At 36.1% G+C, this 11021-nt stretch overlaps 1 protein-coding gene across 4 annotated transcripts; it reads right to left on the bottom strand.

Moving 5' to 3' along the window:
- Window positions 1-748: 748 nt before the first annotated feature.
- Window positions 749-9852, bottom strand: FAIM (Fas apoptotic inhibitory molecule). Of its 4 annotated transcripts, none has more exons than XM_087950175.1 (6): window positions 9163-9564; window positions 6603-6657; window positions 5589-5712; window positions 3707-3935; window positions 2805-2854; window positions 749-1913 (listed from the first exon to the last, which is right to left on the bottom strand). In XM_087950175.1, the coding sequence occupies exons 2-6, from the start codon at window positions 6641-6643 to the stop codon at window positions 1764-1766; spliced, it is 594 nt and encodes a 197-aa protein (XP_087806301.1). In that variant the 5' UTR covers window positions 6644-6657; window positions 9163-9564; the 3' UTR covers window positions 749-1763. The 4 variants fall into 4 exon arrangements, with proteins under 4 accessions (XP_087806301.1, XP_087806302.1, XP_026521204.1 ...); XM_087950176.1 differs by having other exon boundaries at window positions 6584-6657; window positions 9163-9531; XM_026665419.2 differs by lacking the exon at window positions 6603-6657 and having other exon boundaries at window positions 9163-9852.
- Window positions 9853-11021: the final 1169 nt, after the last annotated feature.

The raw sequence follows: 11021 nt of genomic DNA, 5'->3' as shown, positions 1-11021 counted from the left end.
AACTCATAAGGATAAAGAAAACAAAGAAAACAAAGAAAAAAGACAAAAGAACATAACGAAAACAAAAGCAAAGCAAAAAGGCTTCCAATTTCCTTTGCAGTAAATATAAATATGATTACAAAGTTATCACTTTGTAATTACAAAAAGCTCTTTTTTTCTATTATCTTTTCCCCTATCATCAAAGGTTCACAAATCTTAAGTGCATTTTCTTTTCTGTTTCATGCAAAAAGTCTAAAGGGGTTTGCAGTCAGCCATATCTAGATACTGCCTTTTCTCTAATCAAGGAAATCAGGAAATTAGCCCTCTCTGCAAGTTCCATCATCTTCACCAACTATTCCTCTGTTGTGGATAGCACTGAACTTTTCCATTTCTGAACATATAATTTCACTGCAGTCATCATTTATAAAAACCAAGTTTCATGGCTTTTTTAATCCCAAAAGATAAGTTTCTGATTTCAATTGTACATTCATCTTTATCTTCTGAATTAATATATTTGTATCCAAAAATGTATGTCTTTTTTACATATCATATATAATAAAATATCCTTTTATGTTGTTCACATTTCCAATAAATATTTGAAGTACCTTCATACATTCTACACAATTTCTCTGGTGAGAAATGCCAACAATACAGCATTTTATAAGAATTCTCTTTAAGGCTAGAACATAATATAAATATAACGTAGCCCTTTCAACCACTTATTTTTCCATTAATCCATTTGTATAGTGAAGTGAAAAGACTTAGTCCATTTTATCTTATGTTCTTTCTTGTTCTTCTTCTGACTCCACAAATTTCCACAAAAGTTCATACATTTTGGCAATAACATGCTCATCATTTGTGCATAATTCTATTTCAAACTCAGCCCTGCATTATTCAAAGACATATTTTATCCACTTTAAACTTTCCTGATAATTGTATATAAGAAAATCATTGAAAAGAATAACCTTCTGTTGTTACATCCCTTGATTTTATTTTATTTTACAATCCTTTTAAGAAAACTCTAATACATTTATACTTATCATTTTTCATCTACACAATGTTTCTTGTGCTGAGAGCCATAGAAGTGTTTCGGGCAATATCTAGATTAATATTTATTCCATAGTTTTGTTTACATTCTTTAAAGCTACATGGATTTAGAAAATATAAGACTTGATTCTACTGTATCATACCTTCTATATGCAGTTATAGAGTTGTTAAAGGACATTGTGATTTCCCCATTTCTGAACCCAAGCACTCATCAATCACGAATTCAATCAAACTCATTACGTAGATCTCCTCAGGCCCACAGAATGAAATGGCTACATAAGGTAGTTATGGGGCTCTTACAGCAATCCTAGTACATAGAGCTGAAAGTTGACTTCATAGGCATGAAGATGTCTGGTATCAGTTTCACTGATGATAAATCTAAACAAGATATGTTTAGTCTTTCAATGCAATACACATCAAGTTTTTTTTTTAAAAAAATAAGATTAATTTAAGGGAATTAAAAACATGTAAAACTGATTCTTTTATTCTGCACTATTTTGTTAAAATGTCCCATGTAAACAATTTCTACATTAGTCAGTTCCCCTTCAGTGTCCCTATATAACAAAATAATAGATTATACATAACTTTACATATTTATTTGGTCCTCTAGTGAATTTTCTATGCTCTAACTTAAAAAATCCATCACAGACTCAATGAACAAGTATACATTAAAGTTGTCAATTATGCCACAGTAATTGAAAATCCCTGATACTTTTATCTGCATTAGTCTCTGAAAGCTATTCCAATACTTCTGGAATTTCTCCATCATCCACAATGAGCATGTGGAGAATTCCTTCCCTTCTCTTCCCGCTGCTGACAGCTTTGATATAACAGTTGTGCTTTCCAATACTGAAATGTGTTTCTGTCCCATCTTCTACAAATTCACCCTGAACAAAAAAAAAAAAAAAAAAAAAGATTTAAAAAAGCTATTTAATGATGCACAAATGTTTCAGACTTTTACTAGCTATCAAATTATTTTAGTTTCAACAAAGCATAAAACATTCACAGTTACAGCATACAAACAGAGAAGCAAGCTCAACTTTTAACTTTTCCCATGACTTTAGGAATTTCAGAAAAGATGTCAATACCGTTTGAACTGTAAGCACGCAATTATTTTATCTCTTTGTGTACTGTATGGAATTTCTAAAACGTTCCATTTGTCTTGTAATAGAGTTTAGCTGTGTAAAGGGTTGGGAAAGAGCAAACCTCCTACTGCTCTTGTAATGTGTTTGATCTGGAAGCCAATGCCAAGCTTCTGGAAGTCCTTTCCTTTTTATAAGAGGCATAAGCATTCCAGAACACGCATGGATCTTTGTATTTTTTCCACCTCCCAGCCGTTAAACTAAGTGATAAAAGGAGCTCCAGCAGCAGCAAAGGTATTGGGAGCTTTCCAGTACTGACATATATGATTTTGGTTTTCTGCTGAAGGAAGGAAGAAAACTCAATATAAGAAAGAACTTGTTGTGAGACATGTCTATGGAGATTCTCCAGGTCACGGTTGTCCCAAAAGTGCTTTTTCAATAGGCATGAAATGAAAGTGTAGTTTTTCAGCAGCATTTGGAAGGCCACAGGTTTCCTACTTGTAATAGTCTTTAAAATTCTATAGGATTATGCTCTATGATTGCTTGTTAAGCTATTCAGCTGTCCCAATTATTTTAATTGTCTTAATTGTCCATTTCTTGGGAGAGAGAAAGATGCTATGAAATATCCCCTCTAATTTATGATGTATTTTCAACTAAAATAATCTACTTGAAATTATGTTTTTTGATGTTACATACCGCTGTCTCCACTTTTTTACCATTGCACCAGACATCCATTGTGTCTTTCTCTGTAAGAAAAAAATCACAAAAGGATTGTTACATAAATTCTTATATATAATTTCAACATCTAAATTATAAGTAAAGTTGTACCCGGACCAAAACTCTTCTGCAGTTTACATTATATTTTATTTTGATTTAGTTCTACAAAATGCTATAAATGCTATAAATGTGGTAGTCTTTCTACAATTAGAAAGACCTCTACCATTTGCAAAAGGCTAGAGCAGAGGTCTCCAAACTTGGCAACTTTAAGACTTGTGGACTTCAACTCCCAGAATTCTTCAGCCAGCATAGTTGCCAAGTTTGGAGACCCCTGGGCTAGAGAATGCTGCATGACTTTTTTTTTAGATATTATGGTAGCAGATACAGGTTGACAGTAGGCACAGATTTATTTACAACATGCTGCTGCTATCTTAAAACCAGCTTGTTAGTCAGTATCCTTAATTCTCATAGTTATGTCCATAGCCACATATATATCCAACATGATGTTTTCTGGATTTATAGTAATGCTATTTTCTATTTTGTTATACAATAATACATTGCCAACAACACATAGTTAAGGTTCAACACTAAATGGAAACCAATGCTAGTAACTTAAAAATTACTTATCTACTAAAACTTAACACTAATTTAACAAATCCTTTTCAAATCCAAGAGATCTTGTAGAAATTCCAGAATATCTCTAGGATAAGTGTATATAACTAACCTGATTATGTGCCATGAAGACATTGTCAACTCTAAGCTACCACACATATTCATTTTCTACAAAGATTCCCTTAGTCTTTATTTCAAATAACTGGCTTATAGCATTTACATTGGAAAGTACCGAAATACAACTAAAACAGTACATGAACCATACATACCTAAAACAACTCTAAAATCTGTACCATCTAGGTGTAATACCCAAGTATTTGTTGTTTTTGACCGATTCTCCAGATATTTCTTGAGGCTTTTTCCATCTATTTCCAGAGTATATTCATATGCAAATCCACTGACTGCATCAATATTAATAGTAGCCTTTGTGTTAGCTGCTCCAACTGTAAAGGTCTCCTTTCCCACTAATTTAAACATCCATTCTTTTCTTATTATTTCCTATGGATGAAAAAAGACATTTAATATAAACATATTTTTGCTTCAGTTCTGAAAACTTGATTGTCATAAAACCAGTCAACCTTTTTGTTTTATTATTAGAAAAATTAATCAAATCAGATGTAATCAAAAGACTTATTATCCTTTCATCCTTTCCTTAACAAGAATGTCCAATTCAAATCACAGGAAGTAATTATTCTATCCCGATTGTATCCCATTTCTGAGACAATTTACACTTTAAAAAAACAAACAAACTGAAGAGCAAGTTCAGAGGATGTTTATTAACATGGTGAATTATTATGGTTTGTTGCAGTCAATGAGATGTTTAGACTGATTTTGGCATTTTATTCACCTATTGAGTCCTTCTAAAGACCTAGGATAGATAGATGTTGTTTGATGGTATTAAAGTACTGTCACAGGATTATTATTAAAATTATTTTTTAAATTCCTAGCATTTTCTCATTCGAGCAGGGTCCAGAAATATCAGGAAAGATAAATGACATGTACATAGAAACCTAGATAACTGAGGGGAGACATGATGGCAGCCTTCAAGTATCTCAGGGATTGTCACACAGAAAAGGGAATAGACTTATAACTATCACCTAAAAGGGCTGCATGAATTAAAACTACAAGAATAAGATTCAGGCTAAATGCCAAGATTCTAGAAACTGTCAGCCAGTCATGTAGGTTACTTTATAAAGTGGTGAGTTCTCCTTTGCTTATTTAGTCCAATTGGGTAACTGAAAACTATTGAAAAGACTCATTTGTGTAAAGGGTAGTGTACATAAAGATAGTATTTCAAGTGGTAGTTATTTAAGGTAACCTTAATCTATAAATACTTATCCCTCATACTTATCAAGGACCCTTTATACTTATCCCTGAAATCGGTGGGTTAAAATGCTTTCTTGCTTATCCTCTGGGGTCTTTTGTGAATTCTCCTGCCAGTGCTAATGTATGGCCTTATCAAAATGAGATAAGAGTCCCTCCTGTTCCACAGAGGACCTGAATCTATCAAATAATGGTGCAACCAATTATCTCATTGTAATAATGACAGTAAGGATCTGGAGGAACAAAAAGTCTCACGAAATAGCTCTCACTTTTGGCCTCAAAAACTTTGCAGACTACAAGGTTGTTCTACTCAAAAGCAAATGTCTGGTACAGAAGACAATTGAGGGACTTTTTGATGTTACGGACCACCTTTCTGACACAATGAAGTCTATTTATGGTAATGAAAGCAGGATTGATTCAGTGGTTCAACAAGAGAGCAAGAGGAGGGAAAAGAATAGAAAGAAAAAGATTTAAGGGAAATTGACAACAATAAAGAAGTAAGAAAATAAACTGGAAGAATGGCCAGAAAAGCCTATGCTCAACACCACACCTGGGCATTTTATAGCCCGTAGGTCGCATCTGGCTGGCAGGTGGTCCCAGTCCGGCCCATAGCATCAGCAGCATTGAGGCAGTAAACTATTGAGCCCTCCACAATAGTCCCAGCTTCTCATGTGGCCCTTTGGGAAAATTAATTGCCCAGCCCTGCTCAATACCAATTAGAAAAGTTTTCTGGAGAAATATTCTTTCAGCGAATCAGGTTTTACATACACAAATTATTACCTTGTTCATTTTTCAAAGAACTAAGTGCATTTTATGTAAATGTCCTACCTTTCCATCTACATACACAACACGCTTTCCTGATGTGGTCCCATGCTCAAATTCAATTTTGTGAACACCATCACTCAGGCCTACTTCCCAGATGGCCACCAGGTCTGCCATTCTGTCTATGTAACTGTAATGAGATGTAGAAGAACAAAACATTTAAATATGTACATTTGACCTACTTCAAGCAGTATTATTCAAAACTGAAATACACTTCTCAAGTGGCTCCAACTTAGCCAGGCTCTCTTTTTAGAAACTTAATTATATTTACAGAACATACTATGCAGCTCTTTAAATTATGAGCTTAGTTTTTACTAAACATTTTGGTTGCTCAGGCATATGCATATCATTGTTTGTATACATATTACACTTAATAAGAAAAAAGTGACCTATTACATCATATATAGCAAAAAACATTCAGCCCAATTTTCATTTTTAAACACCTTGTTAAATCCCGATCATACAATCATTGTACTGATACAAAATCAGTTTATAGACAGAAAGTGAACATATTTAATTGTTCCAAGCCTAAAAGATTCCTTGGAATATTAATTCCTAGATATAAAATAATTTAAACAAATAAAATTCCAATTTTTACAATTTTCATTTAAACTCTAAAGAAAATATATTATTTGATTAATTGAGTAACCTGGTAATTTGCCAAACATACAACTTACAAAATAATTATTAAACTTAATATACCATTGGTTGACAATAGTGTTCAATCCTAGCCAGTTAAATCCAAATCCTGTCCTGTCTTTCTGATAGATAAGACTCCAATAAGGTTCCAATATCAAAATAAATATAGTAACAGATAAAAATCATTTCTGATAAGCACCAAAAACACCTTGATAAGAAAATTATATTAAAGCTAGCAGAGAAATTAAAGAACCACATATATGAGCACTGCATTTATTGAATTTTATTTGGTGTTTTTATTGATATTCACAATTCATATTTGACCAAGATTTGTTTCCAAAATAACTTTCTATATCTCTTACCCTATGGGGTACATTTTACCTTACATCTTCACTGTTATCAGTCTCCATCCAAGTTGCCATATCATACAAAATGGCTTTTAATCCAATTAGCAGCAAAAGAAAAAAGAAACAAAGCAGAAAGAAGTAACAGCAAAAAAGTAAAAACTAACTTACAAATGTTTAGAATAATTGTGTTCATGACAAATCATTGCTATTTCACACCTTTTGTCCTGAGCTGGGGGAAATGCTGAGAAAAGCATTCTAATTTTACTTCTTGATTTTGCCAATCTGTTAGTGGCTTGAAATGAATGTGGATACACAAATACATGCAGTTCACCTAGAAATACCATAGTTACTACTTACAATCATTCACTAAAAAGCAGGCTGAACCCGTTCCTCAAATATTTGCAAGTGTGCCAGTAGCATTTACAATCTTTTGACCTAGCTCAAAAGATCTTGAACCTCATTTCAGGAATGCAACAAGATGTTACAATCACTCAGTTATTTAACAAAAATAAGAAATTTCTAAGGTGCTTGCTCCAACATATCAAAGCTAATCTTAATGGTCAGCAATTTCTTCCTTCTGGTTTCTACTTTAACTTTTTCATTCTTGACACTTTTGGAACACAAAGCAGCACATTAAAAAAAAAAAAAGATTAAAACAGCAGATGTTACAGCAGCACCCACATATTTTCCCTCATGGCTTGAAAAGTAAGTCATTTTTATTATAAACAAATAAGCAGAAAACTGGCATGCAATAAAAATAAATGAAACAATTAAGCCCAGTATTATATGCATTTCCATGTTTTTCATAAAAAGTGGCAGGATTCCATAGGTATCCCTAAGAAATAAAAAGTGGGATGGCAGTAATCCAATGTTTGGAAGATATTTATCAATCTACATAAAAAAGATAAATGGGTAATATAGAATGCTCTGTCAAATTAGTGAAAGTGGAGATGAATTCTAATTAACGTTTCATGATGGAAAACATTTTCCACAGCAGCCACTTTAACCTGCGTTTTTCTGACTTTGGCACTTTTTACATATTTGACAAGAACGGAGTAACCTGTATAAATACTCCTCTACTATAAACTAAAACAATAACAAAGCTCTGTGCTATGCGGGTTACTAGATTTCTTTGTGTTGATGGAATGCTTAAATTTAAACAATATTCTTTGCTGAGTTCTCCAAGTTTCATTTGATGAAAACTGCAGCAAAATATTCTGCAAAACAAATTCAATTAAATTCAAGGCATCAACCCTGAATTAAAAAAGAAATGGCAGTGTGATTACATCACAAATTTCTCCTAGTTTTCCCATATGCTAAGATCTATTCAATAAACCATAAACAGTTGAATTTGCAAGAATATGCCATCAAATACATTTAAAAGTCACAAAAACTAACTTCACACAATAGGCATGTTGCTTGAAAAAATATTAATGCTTGCAGTGTTGTTTGAACCAGCTAAGTATGTCAATTTTAATTTCATTCAACCCACATTCCTGGATTCTAAAAAAAAATACTGAAAAGGGGTTATTAGAGAAACAGGCCTCCCTATTTAGATGTGCTTTGGGTGACTTTAGTTAAGGAAAAATAATGTTTAGAAGTTTCTTTTTTATTCCTGATTCATCTGAAATAATGAGACTGGCTACAAATACTTGTGTGGGTACAATCACCATTCCATATTAAAAAAGACATTTCCCTGTAGAGAAAAATTGCAGTGGGCTAAAAGAATCATACCACTCCATGTTCCCTTTCTATGCAGGAATAGGATTTGAGGTTTATTTACAGGTACTCCTCGACTTACAATCGAGCCCAAAATTTCTGTTGCTAAGCAAGACATTTGTTAAGTTAACTTTGCCCAAATTTATGACCTTTCTTGCCACAGCTGTTAAGTGAATCATTGCAGTTGTTAAGTGAATCATTGCAGTTGTTAAGTCAATCTGGCTTCCCTGTTGACTTTGCTTGTCAGAGGGTCGCAAAGACGATCACAAGACCCCAGGACACTGTGCAACCGTCATAAATACGAATCAGTTGCCAAGCGTCTGAATCGTGATCACATCACTATGGGGATACTACAATGGTGATAAGTGTGAAAAACAGTCCTTAAGTCACTTTTTACAGTAACTTTGAACTGTCACTAAATAAAATGTCGTAAGTCGAGGATTACTCCTGTTTCTAGGGAGATGTCAATAGATACTCTGATTAACTCCTTCTGGATCTGGGGGGGAAAAATGACCCCCTTCCATGTAGTTTTTAAACTTAGACTTAGAATAACTTTATTGTCACTTTGAATGTACACTAATCAGCATGCATTAAAATGAAATGTCATTGCATACAGCTCTCAAATGGTCCCTCACCTCCAATATACGCTACATAAACATGACAAAATAAACATATAAATACAAAATTATGCATATAAATACAACATTATGCATATTTGAAGGAAACGACCATTCGGCCCACTTCCCCCATCGCCAACCATTAACCAAGACCCATTTTAAGGCTGTTCTGAATCCGGTTTTAACAACGCGGGGTCGACTTCGGTCCCGGAGTCCGAAATAAGAGCGATGGAGTTTAAAAGGACAGGCTCTACCTACCTCAGGGACAGTTGGCCTCCCGCCCGCCTGTCGAAAGCGAGGCCTCGTCCGTGTGAGGGAAGTAAGCCCCGCCGGCTTCGGGCGAGGCTCGCGAGTCTCCCAGCTTCAGGTGGAAAAAGGGACGGGGGAAAGCCGAGGGGAGCGGCTTCGCCCCTTTTCCCTCCGCAAGCCTCTGTGCCTCCCTCAGAGCCGCCGCGAGTCTCAATATGGCGGTGCCGCCCTGGACAGGAAAGCCGGGAAAGCGTCGCTTGGAAAGCGCAGTCGGCGCATCTTTCCTACCCTGGCAACAGGCGCGCATACGCGCGGGGCCCGGCCGAGAGACGGGTCCCGGAGCCGCCTCTGCCGCCCGCCGGAGCGCCTCCTCATCTCTGCCCGACGCCGGACTTCTCCCTAGCGCCGCCTATGGAAATGCCTCGCTGGCTGCCCAGGCGAGCGAAGCTCCTCCCGCTCCTTTCGGTGCCTTTTTGGGCTTTTCCTTTCAGCCTCTTTCAAAGGCTCTCCTGCGCATCAGGGCTGCCTTCTTCATTGCCACAAGCCCCGGTGCTTTCGGGGAGCTGTTGCCCCGGGGAAGGGCTTACTCCGAAGGAACCTGCACAGCCTTGCAAGGGTCTCTTTCGGCTCCGCTTCAATGCTGGACCTTCTGTAGGTAGAACAAGGAACGAATTGGTTTAAATTGCAAGGAAATAGATTCTGTTGGACATCAGGGGGAAGAAAAATCCTCATGGTGAGAGCCAATTAAAAAAATAAAACAGATTACTTTGGGGTGTGTGGATGGATTTTCTTTAACTATAGTTGTAGCTCTCTTTTAGGGATGCTGCAGTAACGGATTCTTACACCAAACGGGATTGGACTAGATCATCTCCAAAACTCTTTCCAACCTTTACATTCTATGATTCTAATACGTTAATCTGTAATTAGCACTCAGCCCAACTAATTTATAAGGAGTTCGCACAAAATATCAAACTATAAGCTAACTGACTAGACTGCCTTTATCATGTTGAGAAACAAACCAGCCAGGCATATTTTAAGCTTAGCATTTTGGATCAACGGTTATAATTTTGTTAATGAAGGCTGGATAAAAAAAAAATCTAATGAAATAAATAATGTGGACCTCTGTATATCTCTGACAGATGTAATACAGGGGTTGCTCACTGGAGAAAAAAATAATCTTTTTAAAAATAGCACTCTGGTTTGGGGGTGCTCTTCTAAGAAAAGATTGCTTATATCATGTTTTTAATACAAAATAGGGTCCCCCCCATCCCGATAACCTTTCTTTTGTGGCATTTTATTAATACCACAAGAAGGTACAGAGTGTTAAACATGGAAATAAGCTTCCTCCTCCACTGTTTTCCTACATGATCGGTGAACATCTATAGAAGATATTGATACTAACAGGAAGAGATCTTGCTTTTCTGAAGGCTCAGATTTCCTCTCCAGAGCAGAGGCTTTCATTTCTTTCAAGTAGGAAGGCAATCGTTGCAGCTAGCATCCCTTATTCTCCTTTGGATAAGTTTTCCTTTAATAACTACTGCTAGAATAACTCCACAGGCAAGTCCTCTCTTTGGACCAGAGGTGAGATTGGAGGCAGCCTCGTCGGTTAAATCGAATATACCTGCGGAGTGTTAAGAACCTCCAATAGCCAAAAAAATGACATCTATGCTGCCAGGGACTGAACCTGAAACGTGTCTAGCATGGTATTTTTAGGGCTCTGAAAATTGTCCGGAGGTCAGCTAGGGCCGGGGTTCAGCTGAGCTTTGCGTGTAACCTGGCAAAACCGGTAGGTTTGTGTACGGACGTTTTGCAAGCGTCCGTCCCCCTCCCCAACCAGCCAGCCGCTTGAGAAGAGCCAAGAGGTGGAG

This window comes from Notechis scutatus, chromosome 1 (assembly GCF_049901735.1).
Source record: "Notechis scutatus isolate UNSWTSFEM ecotype Mainland chromosome 1, rNotScu1.2, whole genome shotgun sequence".
Taxonomy (NCBI): Eukaryota; Metazoa; Chordata; class Lepidosauria; order Squamata; family Elapidae; genus Notechis; species Notechis scutatus.
Note: the sequence above shows the minus strand (reverse complement) of the source record. Positions and strands in the feature narration are given on the sequence as shown.